This window comes from Phyllostomus hastatus, unplaced genomic scaffold, assembly GCF_019186645.2.
Source record: "Phyllostomus hastatus isolate PE091 unplaced genomic scaffold, TTU_PhHast_1.1 phas_contig_198, whole genome shotgun sequence".
Lineage (NCBI taxonomy): Eukaryota > Metazoa > Chordata > Mammalia > Chiroptera > Phyllostomidae > Phyllostomus > Phyllostomus hastatus.
Window position 1 is genome coordinate 38,188 of NW_025333715.1, and position 24,269 is coordinate 62,456.

At 46.4% G+C, this 24,269-nt stretch overlaps 1 protein-coding gene across 2 annotated transcripts; it reads left to right on the forward strand.

Annotated features, from left to right (window-relative positions):
- The first annotated feature begins 400 nt into the window (after positions 1-400).
- LOC123816101 (histone-lysine N-methyltransferase PRDM9-like) lies at positions 401-13,893 on the forward strand. Of its 2 annotated transcripts, none has more exons than XM_045834848.1 (9): positions 401-463; positions 1,520-1,640; positions 2,628-2,737; positions 3,176-3,225; positions 5,521-5,622; positions 5,822-6,093; positions 6,506-6,573; positions 7,713-7,906; positions 10,051-13,893. In XM_045834848.1, exons 5-9 carry the CDS (start codon positions 5,538-5,540, stop codon positions 11,565-11,567), a joined length of 2,136 nt encoding a protein of 711 aa, XP_045690804.1. In that variant the 5' UTR covers positions 401-463; positions 1,520-1,640; positions 2,628-2,737; positions 3,176-3,225; positions 5,521-5,537; the 3' UTR covers positions 11,568-13,893. The 2 variants fall into 2 exon arrangements, with proteins under 2 accessions (XP_045690804.1, XP_045690805.1); XM_045834849.1 differs by having other exon boundaries at positions 10,054-13,893.
- Positions 13,894-24,269: the final 10,376 nt, after the last annotated feature.

Genomic DNA, 24,269 nt, shown 5'->3' on the forward strand with positions numbered 1-24,269 from the left:
TGAAAAGGGGGTGACGGGGGGCACGGACGGGGCTACATGTAAGTTGGGGATCCCGACCACAGTCTGGAGGAACAAAGACACTTGCCCGGCGGCAGGAGGGCCACGTCCACCCTAAGGTCCGGCCCGGCTCGGGACTCCCAGCTCCTGCGGGGCGCACCCCTCACCAGCTGCGGGAAAACGAGCCCCAGAGCTGCAGGCTGAGCACTGGCGCTCGGGAGACCCAGGGTAGCCAATCCCCGCGGGGCGGGGCGGGTCTTCCGCTGGCCAATCCCGAACCCAGAGGGCTCTGCCCCCTTTGCCCCGCCCTGTCAGCTTCTCCTGACGGCCCATTGGCGGGCAGTGCCCTGGGACCCCAGCACTGATTGGCGGATGGAACCTCCTCCCTAGGGCGGGAAGCCCAGGAACTCCTAGAGGGCGCTCGACCGAGGTGGGCGGCACGGCAGGGACCCCGGGGGACTGGCCGGTAAGCGGGGAGCCCTGCCCTGGGGAACCCTCAGCCCGAGACCTTCCAAGTCCAGCCAGAGAGACCCCAGATGCCCTCATCCCGAGGGGCCCAAACCCCTCAGCACCCAGGGGCCGCGTCCGCTAACCCGGAGGACCCCACGTCTCCTGACCCCCAACGCTCAGACCCCCAAACAGCCTGGAACCCCAGTTCCCCTCAGCTCAGGGGCGCCCTTCCTGCAGCTCACCCGCCCAGAAAGACCAAATCTCCCCAAACGCAGAGACCCCCGAATGCCGTCGTCCTGGAAACCGACTCAGTGGAGGGGACCCGGAAGCCCCTCGTGAGACGCCCCAACCCCCCTCAGCCGCGGCGGTCCGACCCTCTCCCCCGGGGATGCTGAGTGTCCTCCGCCCGGAAGACGCAGATCGAGTCCTGAGGGACCCCGGGCCTCTCAGCCCGAGGGACGGCGGAGTGCCGGACACTGCACCCGCGCCTCGCGCGGGCTTCTCCGGACCCCGGGTCGCCTCCGGGCCCTTCCCTGGGAGAAGCGCGTTTCCTGCGCCGTCACAGGCCCGCCCGGCCCACGGGGCCCTCAGACCCCCTGGCAGAGGCTTAGGGAGCCCGCCCTGAGGCGACGCGCGGAGGGAGGGGCGGGAACGAGGGCGCCCCCGCGGGCGGCTCGCCCGGGCCCATCTAGCCCCGCGACCCCCTCGCTGGAAGCCCTGCCCACAGGGAGAAAGGCCGGTACCGGGACGTGAGGAGGAACTTCCACCCGTTCACCAGCCCAGGAAGCGCGCGCGCAGGCGCTGGTCCCGGGGGCCTGGAGACCCGGCAGGCGCTGGGCTGGCCCCGGCTCAGGCGGCTCCGTGCGCCTGCAGCTCCCTCCCGCACGGACAGGGGTCGCAGGGAGTTTGCTCCTTCAGTCAGAGCGGGGCCGGCGCTGACGGTGCGGGGTGCGGGGCTCACGGCAGCTCGCTGCAGACTCTCCCGTCCCATCGGAGCCAGCCCCACGGGCTTCCTGGGCTTGTCCCTCCCCCACGCTCTCTGCCTCAGGACAGAGGTTTCGTCTCTTCCCAGGTCTCAGGGGCCCCACGACCGGCTTTCCTGGGTCACCGCCGCAGGCAGGCGGGCCCACCGAGCTCCAGGAGGAGGACGACCCTGAGGACTCCGATGAAGAACGGGCTCCCGAGGCAGCACGGTGAGCGGCGGGAGGAGCCAGCGCTGCCCTCCCGGCTCGGACCTGGTGTGGGTCGGGCGGCATCTCAGGACGTCACCAGGGAGCAGGTTTGCTGGTGCAGCGAACAAGCAAGAGGCACAGCAGTGTGTCGTACAGTGAGGGGCTGTTCCCGTCAACTTTCACGTGGGCAACGTAATCACATGTATTTATAGATGCATTAGTAAGCAGTGAATGTGTAAGAACATAAAGTGAGCGAGAAAGTAACTAATTCAGAAGAGTCGTCATCGCAAGAGAGGGGGCGGGTCTGGCCAGTGAGGAGGGTCCCCACACCTGGCTGTGCGGTGGCCTGCATGGAGACGGGCTGGGAGCAGTGTTCACCTGGTGATGACGGGAGTGGGGGGGCCGGGGTCGGGAGGGGTTGATCTCCGTGTGGTTTCCTGATGTCGGCCCCATGTTCTGTCCAGTATCGTGAGTGTTCGGAGGGTGGGGTCGGTCCACTTTCATGGGTCTGGGGTTGACACACGGCTGAAGACAAGATGTGATCTTCAACTTCACTGGAATTCTGTTTCTGGGGTCAGCAGACTGTGGGTGCTGACCAGAGTCTAATGACTGAGGAAGGGCGTGGGTGGCCGGTATGTGCCCAGTGCGGGGAGGATACCAGAGAAAGGAGGCCAGGTGGTCGAGGTGCCCTCAGCCGGGACAAGGCCAGTGTGAATGAAGAAAACAGGACAGAGAAAGGGTTATGTTGAAGACGTGGAGTTTTGTGTGCAGTTGCTTTTATTACATTTTTGTCAGGAGAGGCCAATTTATTTTTTAATAAATGTAATAGATGCTTTATGAACATAGGAGGAAATGTAGATGACACTTTGTCTATGTTTTTTATCATTCTAATGAAATTAGTGGATGGCCCAAATAGAAGCCTAGGCCTTAATGATACATCAGAAAACATTTTCCAATCATCCTGGGATTGTTCTTGGACTACTGTCATTCAGAATTCTGTGTCCCTAGGAAGAATCGCCAGATTTTGGAAATACTTACCAACCAAAACACTGATTTCTCATCATCTTTCAGTGAAACCTTGGGTGGCCTTCAGAGAGGAACAGAGTAAACACCAAAAGGTGAGTATTTCCCAAATCCTGTTGACAACAAAATTTTCCTCATAGATAAAAATGCAGGTAAATGTAGGAAACTGCAGAAAGTATCCTAGGGACTGATGCCTTCCTTTCCTGGTCTCTTCAACACACTGTCCGACATTATCATAATTTTTTTAAGATTTTATCAGTTTTTTAGAGTGAGGGGAATGGAGGGAGAAAGTGAGGGAGAGAAACATGTGCGAGACACACTTATATAGGTTGCCTCTCACACACCCCCAAGTGGGGACCTGGTCCACAACCCAGGCATGTGCCCTGACCAGGAATGGAACTGGTAACCTTTCAGTCTGCAGGCCAGTGCTCAATCCACTGAGCCACACCAGCCAAGGCTCATCATCATCTTAATAGTTACCAACTACAGCAACAGTAGTAACTAACATTTGTTTCATTCTCACAATGTTTCAGACTTTAAGAATCTATCTGAATTAACTCGAACATTACAACAACCCTATGAGGTAGGTACTATAACTGTCACCATTTATGATGAGGGAAGTGAGCTTTCAGAGATATAGAAATGTTTGACTATATGTCTAGGGTCTCAGTATCAGTGGTAGTGCAATCCAACCCATAGTTCTTTCTCTAAACCACTTACAAATTCATTAAAACCTTCATAGTTTTACCCTGGCCACCATGACTCAGTTGGGTGTCATCCTGCAAAGCAAAAGTAAAGCCAGTTTGATTCCTGATCAGGGCACATGCCTGGGTTGTGGGCCAGGTTCCTGGTTCAGGCATTTGCAAGAGGCAAGTGACTGATATTTCTTTCCCTCTCTTCCTCCCTTCCTCTCTCAAGAAAATAAACAAAATCTTTTTTAGAACTTAGAAAAATAAACTTTCATAGTTTTCTAAAGTTTACATTGTCTTATCCATATGTGATTACATCATTCATCTAACTGATGATTTCAACCGAAGTTCTTCTCTGCTGTGCTGAAGTGAGAGATGCACTAAGACCCTATGACTAAGGAAAATGTACACTGTGCAGGCAGTTGGTACAGTGAAGGTCCCAGGTGAAGAAGAAAATAAAATGTCCAGGATCACAGCCTCCCACTCTAATCAAAGAGTATCTCCCACCCCTGAATAGCTTAAGGTTTGATGACTAAGAAACAACAAATAATAAAATGACTTAAGGACTTCATATAGGTTGAACTATTCAACAGAAACTCATCCGTCTGGAACTGATTTCAAATGCCATTTCTTGTAAGGTGAAGTAACAGCTTCTTTCTCTGAGTTCCAAGGAGGCTGTTCTAATCCTGTTTAGAATCATTTGTTCAGCCTGCCTACCTCTGCGTTGTGAGCTCTTTGAGAGGCTGGTCCATCCCTGAGTCTTCTCAGAGGTCACAGCCCCAGATCAGGGCCCCTGAGGGCCCCTGAATATGTGCTGAATGAATGATTTCACAGTTACAAATTAAACTAGAAGATGATCTATGAATGCTGAAGGTAATTTATGTGACATTCAAAATACGGAGAGAGCTGAGGGGTAAATTGAGAGCAGGACTGTAATCGTACTTCACACTGTATTACACAATTCAGAGAACACTTAGGTGAGCATTATTTAATTGCACATTCACTGTAACATTGAAAATTAGCATGTTATAGATCATGAAACTAAAGACAACTAGCTACTGATACAGCCTTATTCAAACAGAATTGGCGGGAACTGGCTAATCTAAGTACAAATATTTTTTCTAAGAAATATTGCAGATTTTATCACCATTTTATTTATTGTACAGATATGTTTCTGCCAACTATTTCTTTATTCTCTTCCAATTTTCCCTCACTCTCAATATTATAGAGACAGTTGAAAGAAAAAAGCCATTAGGCATAAGTTCTAATCTTGGACTCATTACCCACATTGGCCCTATCCCCTCTGATATCCATACTCCCTAGGTATTTCCAAGGATCAAAGTATTAAAGACATACATGTAAAATGTATCATAAGTCTTAAAAATTAAATATGTTATGTTTTAATATGTTACATTGAAGGCAACATCCAGGGTGCCATTAAGCAATGAATACAGTTTGAAGGAATTGTCAGGAACAGCAAATTGAATGACTGCAACCAACTCAGAGCATGCCCAGAAACCAGTGTCCCCTCCTGGAGAAGCATGTGCCCTTGAAAATCACACTAGAAAAATATCGAGTAACAGAACAAAATTTGGAAACTTTAGTTCCTCTAAGTCCTATAGAAGGGCTGATAAGTATGACCTAGGTATGTGGGGCGGACTTTGGGTAGGCCTGGACTTAAGCTGGGCTAAACTGAGACTGAAGTTAGCACTGGAGCTTTGGGCAAATCCTATAAATTCTCTGAGCTCCTGAATGCTAATGTGTAAAGAGAAGATAGGGAAACGTCGCTCATATATTCTTTGATAACATTAAATTAAATTTAAAACAACACATGCAACTTGTCCAACAAATCCATCTGTGATAATAGCAACCACACTTTATTGGTGTTGGGTGCCCAGGCCTTTACTCAATGCCTAACACATAAAGCGTACTCAATAAGTATTTTATGAATGATTAAAGGTTGGCAAGTAAACCTGGTAATAGGAAGATCTAGAAACTAAAATTGATCAGTCATCTGTAGTTAGTGTGGAGTCTTACTCTTCTCAACCAATAGTGAATGGAGTAAAATACCAAACTATGCAAAAGGGTGGGTAATAACTTGATGGGAGGACATTGTGTGTTATCTGACAAAATGGGAACTAACACTCCAGACCCCACCAACCTTGCTCCTCTGTTCTTCTCCAACTTAGAACTGAGGAGAAAGGAGATGGATATGAAGAGGTACAGCCTACAAGAAAGAAAGGACTGTGTGTACCAAGAGGTCAACGAGCCCCAGGATGATGACTACCTTTGTAAGTGACCCTCACTGAGAAACATGTTACGATAGAATAGTTTCATCTAGTCCTTTGGTCCCCAAATCATTCCCTTCCTCTAGTGACCTGGAGTACAGGATTGAGTCTCAATGATGTGATTGCGGGACTCCCTCTGAAGCTCTTTGTGTCCAGGAACATGTGCTATACCTTCCCTAACCCCTGTTGCTCTCACCTCCAGACTGTGAGAAGTGTCAGAACTTCTTCATCAACAGCTGTGCGGTGCATGGACCCCCTACATTTGTAAAGGACAGTGCAATGGACAAGGGGCATCCCCACCGCTCAGCCCTCACCCTGCCCCCTGGATTGAGAATCGGGCCCTCGGGCATCCCTGAGGCTGGGCTTGGAGTGTGGAATGAGGCAGCAGACTTGCCAGTGGGTCTGCACTTTGGCCCTTATGAAGGACACATCACAGAAGATGAAGAGGCAGCTAAGAGCAGATACTCCTGGCTGGTGAGAACTATTTACCTCTTCCACTGTCCTCTGCCTTCCCACATTCCTTCTGAGGCTTGGAGGGACCTCTCCTCTTCTGTGCTAGACATGGAGGGGACAGTATGATTAGCTCTGTGTACTGACTGGACTTTACATGAACACAGAGCTCCTGTTTAAGGAGCAGAAGGTAAGTGGGAGCAAAGTGGTACAGACACAAAAGAGTGGCTCCTCCCTTGTGAGGCTCCTGCTCTGATGAACAGGTACACTCAGATGTGTAGATGGTGAGTAAGACAAATATCATGTCACAACTGGCAGTTGAATCCCCATGTAGGCTAGAAGAGCTTTGATGACAGTAGAGTAAAATAATTCTTCTGACTATTACCTCCCCACAAAAAATAAATAAAAGGTCTTTAACTTCTTTTCTGAGATGTAGATCACCGAAGGGAGACATTGCTACGAGTATGTGGATGGAAAGGACAGATCCTGGGCCAACTGGATGAGGTGAGGTCAACAGGTCTCTGGGTGCCAGAGGGAACTCTCATCCCCCACTACCCATATATAAATTTCCCTCTCATCATGCCTCTGTCAGTGGTCTCCCTTAATTCTTTTTTCCTGTTTTTCTCCATATAGTGTTCTTTCATTTCAGGGGACATTTAGGAAAAAAAGTATAGCATATGTTCTCAAAATATAAAGCTCATTGCTAGACACAATGTGGGTGGTGGAAAGGACCTTGAAGAGCCTAGATTCACCAGGGACACTGGATTACACTTTCACTTATCAAATGAGCATTAATTAAGCACTGACTATATTCCAGTTTAGGTGAAGGAATAAATTACTTAAACAGATCACACAACCCATGTCTTTATGGTGGACTTCTTGCAGACAGACATAAAACAATTGCGTTTAGAAACATTTAACTATAATTTCCAAGAAGTGCACAGTGTCAAGATAGCACAACCCAAGGGTGGCCTAAACCTGTGAGGGCAGCAAACCATCCTGGCCTGCCTTCTAACTAGAGCTGGGCTCTGGGGCCTGCAGAAGAATGGTCATGGGCCCCTTTCTTGAGAGGGGCTCTCTTTTATCAGGGATAACAATATGAATCAACTACTATTCTTCTGTTTTATTTTAACTAAGACAAAAAGACCTCCAATTTTCTATGATCACTTTGAGCAAGCAAGTGAATGGTACCCTAAATAAAGTGTAGGGGGGTTGGAGAAAGGCCTGTCAAGAGAAAGCAGATGTGGGCTGGGTACTGAATAATTAGTGAGCTAATTTAGAAGCAGAGCTCTAGATCAAGCACCAGGTTCTGTGGTATGAGACAAGTTGATTTAGAGTTTGGAGAAGCCAGAGATCACTGGATATTATGGCCAGTCAAGGTGGAGGTTAAGTCTAGAACTGGGTTTTAGAAAATGGTCTTAGGCAGGATGAACACTTGCAAGCAGGACTTGGAGGCAGGAATTCATATGACATGCTGACAGATGCTCAGACACTGAACAGAAGGTTCCCTGGGAACATGAGGGGCAGTGGGCAACACCAGAGCCTGAGGGCCTTAAGAATCAGTGAGGAGCTGGACATGGATGTAACAGGTAGTGGGAACTCATCACTGTGGTTTTCTTTCCCTTCCTCTGCCTCAATCCCAGGTATGTGAACTGTGCCCGGGATGATGAAGAACAGAACCTGGTGGCCTTTCAATACCATGGGCAGATTTTCTACCGAACCTGCCGGGTCATCAGGCCAGGCTGTGAGCTGCTGGTCTGGTTCGGGGACGAGTATGGCCAGGAGCTGGGCAGCAAGTGGGGCAGCAAGTGGAAGAGAGAGCTCATGGCTGGGACAGGTGGGCACCACTGTTCTTCAAAACAAAAAGAAAAGAGAATTCTCCATAGAAATACCATGATCCAACTCTTCAGTAGAGTAAAATCCACTCTAAAGTCAGTAAAGTTTCAACTAAGATGCTTCAGAAACTCACAATTCATTCATATGTCTTTGACTCTTAAGGAAAATATTTATATTTTTTATTTTAAAAATATTTTGTGAGCAAAATACACAACCGCATATAGTGCTGAAAGACTCAAAGGCAGAAAAGAAATTTTCAATCATTAACCAGTTCTCTCACCAATGTAGTTTTTCTGAAACTTTTATAGCTGTTTTTTTCTTGTTAACTTTCCTTTATACTTCTAAATAAGATGTTTTCGTTTATAGGCATTCATTATTTTTTAAAGATTTTGCCCTGGCTGGTATGGCTCAGAGGATTGTGTGCTGGCCTGTGAACCAAAGGGTTGCCGGTTTGATTCCCAGTTGGGACACATGCCTGGATTTGGGGCCAGGTCCCCAGTACGGGGCATGTGAGAGGCAACCACACATTGATGTTTCTCTCCTTCTCCCTCCCTCCCTTCCTCCTTTTCTGAAAATAAATACATAAATCTTTTTAAACAAAATTGTACTTATTTTTGCATAGAGTGGAAAGGAAGGAGAAAGAAAAATCAATGTGGAAGGGAAGCATTCATCGGTTGTCTCTGGCATACCCCCAACTGGCCCACAACCCTGGCATGTGCCCTTACTGGGAATCAAACTTATAACCTTTCCATTTTGGGACAACACACAATCCACTGAGCAACACCATTCAGGCAGGGCACGTTCGTTCATTATTTCAGTGAATTATGTGAGATCCTACTCTGTGGTGCACAGTGTCCTGGGACCTGGAAATACAGATTAACCTGAAGATGAGATTCACTGCTCTTGAGGAGCTGAAGAGTGATGGAGGGAAAACCAGGCTCACGTGCTTGCATGTGCATAACACTACATAGGGGTTAGTGCTTTGGAGAAAACTAATCCAGGACAAGGGCCTAGAGATCAGTGTGAGGGGAGGTGCAGTATGGCAGGTGGTCTGGGAAGGGCTCTCAGGAGATAACATTTACAAAAACACCTGCAGGCAGAGGATCCCAGACAGAGGGAGCATCTAGTGCAGAGAAGAAAACAGAGGGGGCGTTGAATTGGCTGAGGGTCACTCAGGTCTCGTCTCAGCATAGGGAATAAGAACTGAGTTCAGATGTTTAGCAGCCCCAAAGTACAGTGTTGATGATCTGAGTTGAAACACTCGGGACTTTCCTGAGTGAAAGTGTACAGTCATCAGCTGTAGAGCGGTGTGTTCTCTGTTGCAATTGTGCTTTGTTAATTTTTAGAAAATAAACTCCAGTGGGGAATCCCCTCAGACATCACTTCATCTCCAAGTGGCATGGTGGATTGGCCAGAGAGAAACAGGAGTCGGGCGTGTAAGACGTGTAGTTGGAGAAATATTTTGAAACAGGACTTAGTGTATTTGAAATGGGCTAACCCTGAATGAAATGAAGCATAAACATCTGGTGTGAGGCTTGAGGAAGGACTTTTTAAAAAGATTTTATTTCTTTATTTTTAGACGGGAAGAGGGAGAAAGAGAGAACCATTAATGTGTGGTTGCCTCTGACACGCCCCCTACTGGGGACCTGGCCCACAACCCAGGCACATGCCCTGACTGGGAATCAAACCTGTGACTCTGCTTCACAGGCTGCCACTCAATCCACTGAGCCACACGAGCAAAGGCAGAAAGGATGTTTTATTTTACTGTTTTGGAAACCAAGAGAAGCAATGCCTAGTTGGGGCCTGTGGTTTTCATCTTCAGCATGACTTAGAAGATAATGATAGAAGGGGAAGGTCACTACAGTTCCATCCACACAGGGAGTGAAATGGCCTCATGCTCCTTGAAAGCCCCTAGTCTGGGCAATATTAGAAAAGACCCTTGATATGGGCTTTCTGGATTTCTGAAGAAGATGCACTGCAAAAAGTAAAAAGGAAAGTAGACTGCGAGTATACACTTTATGGGAGACACAGCTTGTGTTGTCACCGCAGTAAGAAGGATTCATGGGGCAGGTCTTATCAGGAGACTAATCATAGAGCCCAGGCATTCTCATCAACAACTGCCCTGACCAAACCTTTCTCTTTCAGCAGAACCAAAGCCAGAGGTCCACCCATGTCCCTCCTGCTCTCTGGCCTTCTCCAGTCAGAAATTCCTCAGCCGACATGTGAAACTCAATCATCCCTGTCAGATTCACCCCGGAGCATCTGCAAGAAAACACCTCCAAGCAGAGGACCCCTGTCCAGAGGATCAGAATCAGCAGCAGCAACAACGTACTCATACACACAGCTGGAATGATAAAGCTGAAGGTCAAGAGGTCAAAGAAAGGTCCAAACTTTTGCTTAAAAGGGTCAGTCAGAGGAGAATCTCAAGACCCTTCTTCCAAACTTCCAAAGAACAAATGAGGAGCTCTAGTAAGCATGAGAGAATGATGGAGGACAAGCCCCGTAAAGGCCAGAAGGAGAGTCCAGAGGACACAGGCAAGTTATTTGTGAATGTAGGAATGTCAAGAATTGTAACAATACAGCACGGAGGGTGTTGGCAAGGCTTCAGTGATGGGTCACATCGCATCACACACCAGAAGACACACTCTGGGGAGAAGCCCTATGTCTGCAGGGAGTGTGGGCGAGGCTTTACCTGGAAGTCAGTTCTCATTGCACACCAGAGGACACACTCAGGGGAGAAGCCCTATGTCTGCAGGGAGTGTGGGCGAGGCTTTACCTGGAAGTCAGTTCTCATTGCACACCAGAGGACACACTCAGGGGAGAAACCCTATGTCTGCAGGGAGTGCGGGCGAGGCTTTACACAGCAGTCAAATCTCATCACACACCAGAGGACACACTCAGGGGAGAAGCCCTATGTTTGCAGGGAGTGTGGGCAAGGCTTTACACAGCGGTCACATCACCTCAGACACCAGGAGACACACTCAGGGGAGAAGCCTCATGTCTGCAGGGAGTGTGGGCGAGGCTTTATATGGAAGTCAGTTCTCATTGCACACCAGAGGACACACTTAGGGGAGAAGTCCTTTGTTTGCAGGGAGTGTGGGAGAGGCTTTACACGGAAGTCACATCTCATCACACACCAGAGGACACACTCAGGGGAGAAGCCCTATGTTTGCAGGGAGTGTGGGCAAGGTTTTACACAGTGGTCAAACCTCATCAGACACCAGAGGACACACTCAGGGGAGAAGCCCTATGTTTGCAGGGAGTGTGGGCAAGGTTTTACAGGGAGGTCAAATCTCATCAGACACCAGAGGACACACTCAGGGGAGAAGCCCTATGTTTGCAGGGAGTGTGGGCAAGGCTTTACACAGAGGTCAAATCTCATCAGACACCAGAGGACTCACTCAGGGGAGAAGCCCTTTGTTTGCAGGGAGTGTGGGCAAGGTTTTACAGGAAGGTCAAATCTCATCAGACACCAGAGGACTCACTCAGGAGAGAAGCCCTATGTTTGCAGGGAGTGTGAGCAAGGTTTTACAGGGAGGTCAAATCTCATCAGACACCAGAGGACACACTCAGGGGAAAAGCACTATGTTTGTATAGAGTGTGGGCAACGCTTTACACAGAAGGCACATCTCTTCAGACACCAGAGGACACATTCTGGGTAGAAACCCTATGTTTGCAGGTCAAGTGAATAAATCATTACCCTTAAATCACATGTCAATAGCCATAAGTAGTCTACGGAACCTTATTCTCCCCAAGATTGTAATTAGTACAGAAGTAACTGGTTAAACAAACCCTCCAGTTTCATGACAACAGATGAGATGGACAAACAGTTCCATAGTGATATGGGGATGTCAGCACCAATCTCATTCCTGGTTTTTTGATGTCCCATCCTAAAAAGTTTTGTCTCCATACAACTATGAAACCCACATCACTCATTCCCCCCGTCACTGAAAGCAGTTTGGGAAGAGCCACAAAGAAGTCATAGTCTCAGCCAACAGAAATTCAACTACAAATGCATAAGTCTGGAGTCAATCTACTGTGATTACTTCCCAGAGAGAAGGATTTGAGACAGACTCACCAGGAAAGGGAATTCCCCAGACTCCTGGGAAGTGGGGTCTTTTCTCTTAATAGGCTCCCTACCCTCCTCACTTAGTTTCTCTTGGCTCTTCTAGTTTCCTACAACCTCCGGAACCTCAGAGGTGAACGGCAGGGAGGGATGTATGCTTGTGCACGGATGTGAGCCTGGCTCAGTCTGGACACCTGGTCTTTCTCACTCTCCTTGCTGCCCCTTCAGAGTCAGCATTTCCTGGTGCACAGCACACAGATTCCACACCAGTCCATAGTGGGTGTTAGTCTCAGCTCTGTCTTCTCCAGCTGTGTGACCCAAGACAAGATTCTCAACTTCTCTCTGCCTGCTTCCTAGTCTGTGCAATGGAAATGGGAACTCACTAGAAAGCAGAAGACCCCACTGCTTTCCCCACATAGACTCAACTGCCCTGAGAAGGAAGCATGAGGTTGGGGGTGTGCCTCCCTCCAGATTACCACCTTCTCACTGAGCCTGGGCACCCTCAGAGCCTCCTCTACACAGGCAGGTGGTACTGAAAATAACCTGTGAAATTACCCTCACTCACCCCTTGCTGAGAACTGACACTGGGAACAGCATCTACCTGCACTGGTATGTTAGGATAGATGATGACCCAAAACAGGGAGGATGAGGAAGATGTGTGTCACCCACTAACTCAGCAGTCCTGAGCCTGGTTCAGTTCTATTGCCAGATGATCCAGCATCACAAAAAATACTAGGCTAACGTGTTCAAATTTAGGTATTGTTTCCACCATCTCGGAAAGAAAGGCTTTGAAACTATTCATCCCAAGGCCTAGAAGATGGGAGGGGGTCCACAGCACTCATGGAAAGGACCCATAAAACAACTTTGGTTAATTGCTTGCCTCTGGACACTTATGAGAGGGTCCCTAGTGCTTATAGAAAGAGACCATAGATAACTGGGTAACTGCCGTAACTTTAACTGTCTCCTGTCATGTATCTGTTTTATAAGATGGCAAAATGGGGTCTGAAACCAGATAAGGATTTGAGCTAATGACCCCCACACATACCTACGTTTCAGTAGTCTCATCCCCCATGGAAGCTGGTACCACTTTTACCCGTCAATCAATGTGGAACTTCTTTGCCCCCTTCCCACCAACTATATAAGTCCTCAGGACAAAGGATCTGGTGCTCTTGCAACCCAAGTTCTTGGCTTTCACTCCCATCTCAGCAAGACCTGTCCCCTTCCATGAGAATGTATCACTGATAAGCCCTGCTTGCACACCAATACACTTGCTGATCTGTAACCCTATACTGTGTTGGCAAGAACGACCGAGTTTCTCCTGTGACAGGTGCACTCAATCTGCATATGGCATTCATGAAGCCCACAATGCAGGAGCCTCTATAATGCACCTTCCTTGTACCTGGGCCCCACAGGGCTTAATACACCACTGACACCATCTCGAAATTAGTGCTTATTGTATCTTCAAAGTTGTGTTTGTGATATAAACCCTGATGGGTTCATGGATATGCACAATGTTGGTCATTCCTGGCCACCCATTCCCAGGTAATGTCCACAGTGGCCCAGGAGGACAAAATTCCAGTGGACCCAATGGGTGGTAGTTCAGCAAGACTCAAGGTGAGAACAGGGTAAACATCTACATCTGCATAAACACAGGGAAGGGTGCTAACAGCTCCCAGAGGTCACACTTTTCTTAGAACCAGAGCTGAGTTCAATACAGAGAGATGACAATTAGTGAGGACCCCATCAAATCCTCTCCTGCATGAGGGACATGACCTAAGCATAACCCACCCTATTCCTGCTGGAGTGGGTTCACCAAAGGGGGCCACCTACCCCCATGACTTGGAACGATGACCTTTCTGTCCTTCCAGTGCCATGCTTATGAAGAAGAGTGTCTACATAAACTATATGGATTTCAATAATAAATATCCACTATTGTGTTCTTTTATGCTTTTTGAAAGGAAAGTGTCTTTCTTGAGTTTTGTTTCCCTTCCCTTTTTCTCCCCCACCACCACAGCCCAGAGAGAATATCATAAATTCAATATTCTGTGGCTTTCAGCATGGGCCATGTGAGAGTGGCAGAGTCCTGGTGTAATGCTCACAGAGGGGCTGGCATTGAATACAGTGGGAAAGGGAACCCACAGACTGCCACATGATGCTCACCATTGCCCCCCCCCCCACCAGGACAGACCCTGGAGTTCTCCCAGAAGCCTTAGTGATTCAAGATGAGTAGAGGTCTGTTCCCTTTCCCTCCCCTTCAGCAGCAAAGCACATTCCTAATATAGCTGCCAGCCTCCAAGGTGTCCCCCAAATGCACATGCTGTCACCCCTGTCTGTACAGTCCCTCCACACAACCAAGCTGGTCTGTTATGAAAATGCTGTGTGGCTCTCAAAGCTAAGTCAGAAATAGAAACTTGTTTCAGCCTTGCTTGTATAGTTCACACAATCTCAGACCACCTTGTGCAGGGAGCTGGGTGTTTACACAAGCCCCACCCCTGCCCACCTGGCAGTGGCTGGCAGCCACCATCCTTGTTTTGAAGTGCAGGCTCCAAGAAGTGACTACAGCCTGACATCTGCTGGATGCTGAGTCTCCTGCACTTCCCCAGAAGCTGCTTGTTTAATGGAGAGCATGGTCCTTCTAGGTGGGTGCCTCAGGGGCTCCTCATCTGCTCTCTGGGTGGCACTGGGTAGATGAGCCAAACCTGCCTCTGATCCTCAGAGCGGAGCACCATGTGTCTGTCTACAGAGTGTGCCCGTGTACAGCCTGACAGTCTAAGGTGACGGCCTCCAAGGTGACGAGTTTAATTCTACAGTGAAAGCTGGACTCACACTCACTGACAGCAACAGCCAACCTCCCATCTCCAGCCTGACCATATCTAGCAGGGACCAGTGCACATCCTGTCAACTCTGTTCCCTGGTGGCTCATGTGTCACTGTGTTGAGCTGCATTGTTGCCCAGGCCTTTGGCCCTAGCCAGGTGGCTTGTTAGAACCCTCTGGGTCTCATTGGGACACACTGACTGACTCTCTGTCCCAGGACAAGGGCAGCCATCTCCAGCCTGGGCAATGACTCGAACAGGGAGACCAGTGAAGCAGACAGAGTCCATGACAAAATCCAGCTGCAGTTGCTCTGGGGTCAGGAGAGGGGCTCTGCCTCCAACCACAAATTCCCATCACAGTGGCATCAGGGATGGGCACAGGCATCCTTCCTGTCACAGTCCAGCCGCCATCATGTGCGGGCCTCCCTGTGGTCGGTACTTGTCCAGACATCAGCAAGACTAGCAAAGTTCTCAGATCTCTGCTCAGGGTCTTGAATACCAAGAACTATCAGCTCCAGATTACTTAGCAGCATGTTCTACCTTCATGGTCTCAAATCTGTGAGGCAGAAACACCTTCACATGCCCAGAAATGTCAGCAAGATGGATCAAGAGCACAACTGCACTAAGGCTCTGGCACTCAGTCCAGGCCCAGAGACCTGGCTGCCAGGCAGCCCAGCAGCAGCACCAGGCACACTCCTTCAGCTGTCTTTCTGCTCTGTCTTCCTGGGCCTCAGTTTTGTCCTCCTGGTAGCAGGGGCCTCCTGCACTTCCAGCATCACACTCGTCCAGTCCCAGAGACAGGAAGCAAGGAGGGTGGAAGCCAGTTTTCTTTGAACTGGGAGGCCACTACTGTGGGGCTTATTGCAGTTGGAAAGCCCTCCCCACTCTGGATGAAGCCATAGTTTGTGTCCTTTTATCCCAAGACAGAGAAGCCAGGAAATAGGGAACTGCTCCACGTGGCCTGGGGAACGCAGCCTAGCCCCTACTCGGAAAGGCCAGTGGGGAGTGAGGTTGGCACACAGGACCCACGCCCATGGATAGGTTTTCCTGTGAGAATCAGGCCTACATTGTACCTAGGCTGCTATGAGGCTTGCTTTTGTTAAAACTCCCTCACCCTGAATTTAGGTGGCAAATGTTTACTGCATATCTTTAACTTCCTAAAATCTGTGCTAAACCTCCCCAGTATGGAGTGTAACTGGTTCGACGACTTTTCCCCTTGATCTGCAACATTCTTGTCTTTGAAGTAACCAGCAAAATTCTTTCCTTTGTTATCTGTAAAAGGTAATCACCTACAGCAACCTGTGCATAGTAAATGAAGAGCATCCTCAATGTAATGTACCCAGAAAAGCAATAAAAGCCTGTCCAGGCAGGGGTCAGGGCCCTCTCTCTCACGTAGAGAGGGCCCATACCATCCCTTTTTCTCCACGGGACTTCTGTAGTCCGTGTGAATTTGTCCCTCAGAGCTACAACTCACAGACCACATGGGGTGGGGACCGCATCACCAGGACACAGACAGAGAATGGCAGGGGTTTGTGCCCTGATTCCCAGCAACAGAAATGTGCAGGCACATCAGGACACTACTCTCTCGTCTAAATGGTCCTGAGCAGTAAACCCAGCTCTGCCACCAAGGTGACAGGCAGGTGTCAGGATCTCACCTGAGGTTGTCGGGCATTCCAGCTGGGCTCTACCTAAGATTGCACAGGCCTGGCTCAGGATGGAGAAATTTGCTCTCCTCAGAAACACAGTCAGAAGGGCTGTGACTGGGAGGTGGTGGTAGTGGGGGACTGGCAGCAGGAGATATTCCAGGCCTGACTTCTGGCTCCACTCCCAGCCCTGCAGGGCTGACAACAAGACTCAGGGCCTGAGGGTCTTCAGTCTTGGCACAGCCTCTCACAGCCACTGCTGTCTCCTCATCCTACCAGCAGAATACCTGGGATCAGGGCTGTGAGGTGTTCGGCCCCTGCTGGCAGGATCAGTGCTCTTTATTTGACTGGACTCTGGGTCTTGGGGTGGGATGAAGCTGACTGTCAGCCAGGAGCCTGTGAGGAGCCACCCAGCCCCTGAGCCCAGGCTCCAAGCCCTGCCCCTGCCAATGCCCCTGACTGTGGTTTGTCTCTGCCAAGCATCTCACTTGGGTGTCTTGGTATTTTGTCATCTCTTTTTTTTCTTTGTAAGTGTCATTTGTATAACTCTGAGGCAGGAGACGGTCAGGAAGGAGGAAACTCCAGAGGTGCCAGAGGGCTATGACAAAGGACATCCATACAGCACAGAGATCCTGTTCTAAGATTGGTTGTTTCTGCTTTCTGGAAAAGCACTGAATCATGATGACTCATGAATGCATCTGCACAGAAGATGCTACATGACCCCTGCTTCATCATAATAGCATTATAATAAATTAACATTGAGCAACCCCCTTCTCCAGTGGCCAGTCAAGGAAAATCATGGGAGAGCACATGCGCAATAGCTTTAAAGTAATACAACTATTTGTACATGCGCAATAAAAGCCCACCAAAACTACCCAGGAAGGATCCACCCTATAAGAACAGAAGCCCTCCAGCCTCTGAGGTCAATCTTGGCTCAGAGTTGGCCCGCTCCCATGTTCTGTGGAGTGTATTATCGCTTACTAAATCTGCTCTCTCTGTCTGCTGTAAACTCTGGGTGTTCAGTTCAATTCTTTGACCACAATCACCAACAACCTGGTTACCTGTGCCCACCTGTGACAACTCTAAATGCCCATGGTTACAATTTTGGACTACAAAGAGCAAAAATAAAATAACATAAATAGAAAAAATTAACCATACTGTGCTATAAAGCAAGTTCCAACAAATTTCAATTCAATGAAATTATATAAGGTATGTTACTTGCTATCATTGCTGATAATCTAGAAATCAGAAACAGGGGGTAACTAGAAGTCCTTTATTTGTATGTTATAAAATACACTTCTAAATAACCCCCCAAAACAAATCACAATTGGAGTTAGAAATAACTTAAACTGAGTGATAATAAAAATACTGCATACCAAAGCCAGATCATTCATGTTCCACAAGCAGTCAAGGTCAGTGGTTCTCAAGCACAAGTGGTTTTGCCCCCAGGGGGACATTAAGTAAAGCAGGGACACATTTCAGATTGTCATGAGGGTGCAGGTGAGGGACGGTATAACTAGCTAGCAGTAAATAGAGATAATGGATGCTAACAAGCACCAACAATGCAGAAGAAAAAAAAACAGGAGAAAGAATTACTGGCCCAAAAGGTCATCAGTACTGTTACTGGGAAGACCCAGGTGAGGGGAGTTAGGGCACTTCCCCTCCTCAGTTCTTCTCCTGCTTGAAAAAATGGATTTAGACAAGGGACAATAAGTATACTGAAAGTGAGGTAGCAGGTTTATTTGGGAAATGCACTTGACAGGAACCTGCAAGCTTGCCCCCAGCTAGTCTAAGTGCGCCACCTGCTGGGGTTTCAGTGCTTTCATGTTTGCAGCGAGCCTCCAGGCTTCCCCTCTGCATCCCTTCTCCCAGCCCTTCTCCCAACCTTGGGATTAACACACAGTTTCAAAGGCTTCCTTTCCCAATAGAGAAAATGGTACATAGAATTTCAAAGGCTCCCCTCCAGCTGCTGCTGCGCTCATCCTGGTCTCTCTTGTGACCTTGGAACCTCTGAAAACCTCACCTGACCCCATGTAGGACTGCTGAAATACTGGGTGGAATGTGCCCCACTCCCCTTCCCATATATATATATATTTCTTCCCATAAGAAATATATATATATTTCTTGCTCTCACTGTCATTAATCCAGAAATCAGTAACAGCAGATAACTAGAAAGTACTTATATTTACAAATTATGAAATACACTTCTAAATAACCACCTAAAATAAATCACAATTGGAGTTAGAAAATAATTTGCATGGAATGACAGTAAAATCACTTCTTACCAATCACAGCTTCAAGATCAGTGGTTTTCAACCTCAGGCTGACTTTTCCCCCAAGGGGACATTTCACATATTTATGGAGACCTTTCAGGTTGTCCTTGGGGTGGGGTTAAGGTGGGAGTTACTGGCATGCACTGAACAGAGATAAGGATTGCTAATAAGCACCTACAATACAGAGAAAAATCTCCCAAGAGAAAGAATTATCCACAGCAATGAGAAACCCTACTCTATATGGAGCACAATGAAGAGTCAATTAGAATACAAACAGCATGTGACTTTGCACTCTCGATCTGAAATCACGCCCCTCTCTGGACAGGCAGCCTGCAGGCTGAGAGCTAAAGAACAACAACAGAAATAAATAAATTAATCAATCAATCAATCAATTAATTAAATGCCGGCCACGTTGCAAAGACTGGGGGGGAATGTCCTTGGCTAGAAGACACCTGTAAAAGCTCAGAAGCCAAGGAAGATATGACACCTTGAGAGACTGCATCACACTGTGATAAACCACAGCACTGAGGGTCACTGTCCCTTTTCGCTGCCCATAAATCACTCTGCAATAATTGTTTCTTAAAATAACTTAGAATCTACAATATTACTCTTTTAGGTTCCAGAGCTCACCATCAAACATTCTCCTCTTTGAATAAATGTGTACATTTGCCATATTGTGAGTTCCTCAGATAACCTACAAATTGTGCCCTACAAGGGGCACAATTTTACTTAAAAAATACTTCTGATTTCTAAAACACCACTGCTCCAGGTCCTGAACTCATTTACAATGCTAAGAATCATGTTACTCTCTTATTTAATTATTAGTCAACTTATAACTAACACATTTTAACTCTTCTTGTCTTCATGTTTTATTCCAAGTTTTAACTATATGTTCATGCTTTATACAGCTAAACTAATGTAATTTTATCATTGCATGATATCTTATTTACTTTAACAACTCATGAATATCAACTTAAAGTTGTCATAAATAATATAACTTAGTAAATTGTGTGGTAGATAACATGCAGAAATAAACATCTTTTATATTCACAAAGAGTAATTTAAAGATAGAATCAAAGAAAAGAACCCATGGTGCACTCCAAAATCTAGTGTCTGGTCTAGATGATGTGATCATAAAAAGTGATCCCAAGGAACTGATCACTGACATTGGGACCTGAGACTTGTACCTCGAAAGTCTTTGAAAAAAATCAATAGTCACTGATATTCCACTACAGTGAACAATTTTTCCTGCTGACCTATCCTAAGCTGTTAGTCCTCAAAATTCCCACAAGATGGCAGCAGAGATGCACACTTGGGACATGTATTAGTGGCTTGGGCAAACAGTTCATTCAATTTTTACTTTTAAAATGATAGCGGTTTTATATTTTTTTAAGCTATTGGGTTAAAATTTATTTTATATAGATTTTACTTTCTTCATTGTTTAAGGAAGCAGCAACAAACAAAGCAAATTACAAATGATTGTCAAGCACACTTGGAACTTCTAAAAACCTGACTCTATTACATTGTAAAGCAAGTTCCAACAAATGGCACATACAACATGTTTACTGCTTTCTTTGCCCTAATCTGGAAACTAGTCACAAGGTAACTGGACGGTCCACACCTTGAGACATTGTAAAATACGATTCTAAATACCATTGCCATCAACAGCCATTGAGATTCCACCAGAATTCATCACTTTTATTGTTGACCAGCACTAAGGTGTTATTCCCAAAATGAACAACAGATGGCAACACAGAATCATGCTTGGAGCTTTTTTTTTTTTACATTGACCATATCATACTGTGAAGCAAGTTTCAAAAAAATATATCAAAGGGTTGAAATTATATAAAGTATGTTTCTTGCTCTCATTGAAGCTAATCTAGCAATCAGTAAGAAAAGATAACTAGAAAGTGCTGATATTTAAAAATTGTAAAATACGCTTCTAAATAACCCACAAATTAAATTACAATTGCAGTTAAAAAATAATTTAAAGTGAATGATAATAAAAATAGCACATAAAGAATGATCTGGGAAAATGTATTGATAAATCCACACATTAGAGAGAAAGCCTGAAACTTTACAAATTTTGCATCATATTACAAATCCGAAGTAATAAATTAAATCCAGAGAAAGTGGAAGAATGGAAATGTGCAAGTAGTGATGTCTGGAAGGGTATATACTATTTTTTATTAAATGATTTTTTATTGTTATTCTATTATAGTTTCCCAATTTTTCCCCTTTGCCTTCCTCTGCCCATCCCACCCCACACACCCCCACCTTGTTTAGAAGCTCATATACTTAATATAATAGCAGATATTACCTGTCTGGGTAGGATTTTCAATTATTTTTATTTTTATATATAATTTAAGTAAGAAGCAACAGCAACAAAAACTACTATGGGAAAACATGGCATAATTTAAAAATAGTAATAATCTAGTCTGTTGTGATGACAACACCAGAGGCCTTTTCTTTGCTCATCCAGCCTGATCTCCTCGCTCAGAGGGGCTCCTTTTCCAATTTTCACTTCTTCATGTGCAAATGCAGAGGAAATGAAGAGAAGTCCTATACATAAGCAGAGAAACCCTAAGCAGCACAGCAGGAGAGGGACTTGCCCCAGGGCTGCCTCACTTCAGGGCCTCTTCATCAGGGCCCTGATGCCAAGTAACTAAGAAGCAACACTACTGAGCTGATACAGTGTGGTGCTTCATAATTCACCTTTAACAATACTGAGTTTCTTAACAACTCTTCTGTACTCACAGCCATTCTGTATTAAAATTCAGGTATTTGCACTAAAGTTTCCTCCTTCACCACACCCCAACCTCGGAACTTCTCCTGGCATTGACTTGGAGCTAATGCCTATAAATTTATAGACAGGCACATGGACCCCACACACAAACCCAGAGACCCCAAAGCCACACCCAAAGAGACCCCAGATCTGAGACCCATAGCCAAATAGATTCAAACTGAGGCCACAGACCTCAGACCCCAGATCCGTAAGACCCCACAGCCAGACTCCAGAGTTGGAGCTGGACAATGAATCCTAGTTGCCAGATGCCAGACACACAAGCTGAACCACACTACTCAGGGCTTGTAATATTCTTAATAGCATTCTATAAGTGACCTTGGATTCAATACTTAAATATAAAATTCATTGTTTTTATAATAAATGGTTTTCATCTCACAAACAGTAAGTGTATGACACCATATATTTTTCACTATGGAAATGTTCCTGCTAGAATCCAGTTTTGGATGCAAATTGGACACTTTGGGTGGTCAAGGTGCTATTCAGATAAGGAAGGCAGCACAGGCCACTGGATTTAATGAGGGTGTGCAGAAATTTTGTTGAATCATTTTTAAACGCATACATATATAACCAACTACTTCTCATCCCTTCTTTTCTATACAAAAATAGTTATAGATACATTTATTTTAAGGAAAGGAGAAAACAAATGACACAACATTACAAATGACATGAAGGAAAAGCAAGTTTTCCCCTGCACATTGCCCAGACCCTGATCCCTGTGACTAGTGCCTGTGTCTCCTCTCAGCACGTCCTCTGCCTGTTTTTTTTTTAACATAATTTGTTTTGCAGGATACTTTTCTCACATAATAACATTATTTAGAAATCATTCTCTGTTAAAATCCATTAGAACCACCTCACTAAGTTTTATTTCTTTAATGAAATATCATATATTCTCACCCATTTTTAATGTTCTGTAATATTTTACAGTGTGAGAAAACCATAATTTAACAAATTCTCTTCTACTGAAAACTTTAAAATTATATGTTATTATGTGCTGAATAAAATATATTAAACATACTCCATTTCATACACATGGAAGCATAACTGGAGGAATTTTTAATGCTTTTCTTTTCATTTCATTTCATTTATTAATCTGAAAGAGAGAGAGAGAGTTGGTTGTTCCTCTTATGTATTCATTCATTGCTTCTTGTATGTGCCCTGATTGGAGAATGAACTGACCACCTTGGCATATAGGCAGAACACTCTAACCAACTGAACTACCAGGCCAGAGCTACTAGGAGAAATTTTTGAAGAGTAGAATTTCTGGGTCAGGGGGTATGACCATGTTATTTCTGGATGGCTATTCTCAAAATGATCACTGGGGAATCTGCACCAAAGAACCCTTCCCCAAGTCTTTCAGAACAAGGACACTGCACCTGCTTGCTCATCAGCCTCAGACATGTCAGGAGTCCTCTGGATCCCCATGCGGGCCACCAAATTATGTTGACATTAAAAATATAGCATTCAGTTATTTTACCAGCAGATAAGGGGTTTATTCGGAAACAGTAAAAAAAAAATTGCAATTTAGGACAAGCAAGCTGTAGCAAAAATCATAAGCAAGTTCCACAAGTAAATGAGAGGAACATTTTTTACAGGGAAAAAAAGAGGAAGTTGACAGGGGTCATTTCAAATGACAGTGCAGTGCAGAAAATCCTCAGTTCACGGTGACGATGGTTTCTTTCTGGCTGAGTTGCTGGGGAGTTGGTTTCTCCTGGGAGCACACAGTACATCTTCATGTTGGGGCCTGTGACAATCTTTTCTGTAATTGACCCCGGGTGGTGCTAATGACAGCATTCCCCCCACTGACCCCCAACTCCACTATAGTGTGGTTCCCTTTATGCACTTTCACAGTAATAATTAGTTAGTTGGCTCATTTCAGGTCCATGGAAATCAAGTTATATGTACGTGCTCAAAACGAGGTAAGGACCAGAGGCACGCTGTGCACTTAAGAAAGCCAGTAGCAGCTAATGACACTGCTCTGTGGACCCCTGTCCTCAAAACTCGATATCTTATTTTTATGCAAAATACTTGTAGGTTTCCTTAGCATATTAAAATTTTATTTAATTTGGTTTGGTTTTATCTTGTCTTCCTATTTCTGAAATGTTTTTAGACCTGACTTAAACATACTTATTAATCATAACACCACTTCTTTGAGACATGAAATTCTCCCAGTGTGTTTTCCAGTACACTTATTATGTCATCTGTTGTGTTTACATATTTGAGCCCTCTGGGACTTATTTTGTGTCTGTGAATTGCGTGGTCAGAATTTACTGACAACAGTTTCCCGGAATGCAGTGCAGTCTTGACCCTGTCCTCACTGGTTATGCTGCTCTTTCTGAAAGTGGGTTTGACAAGGGAGGGCATGGAGGGGTCTAGACGAAAGTTGGGGATCCCGACTACAGTCCGGTGCAACAAAGACACTTTGTCAGGGGGCAGGAGGACCACATCCACCCTAAACACCTACCCGGGCTTGGAGCTCCCAGCTCATGAGGGTCGGGTCCCTCACCAGCCGCTGGAAAACTAGCCACGGCAACCGCCAAGGTGGTCCTCGCTGCAGGATGCTGACAGGCGCTCGGGAGACCCAGAGCAGCCAATCCCCGCCGGGCGGGGCGGGTCTTCCACTGGCCAGTCCCGCACCCGAGGGGGCTCCACCTCCTGCCCCACCTTTTCAGCTTCTTCTGACCGCCCATTGGCGGGCAGGGCCCTGGGACCCCAGCACTGATTGGCGGATTGTGTCCACGCGACTGTCCAGGGTGGAGCCTCCT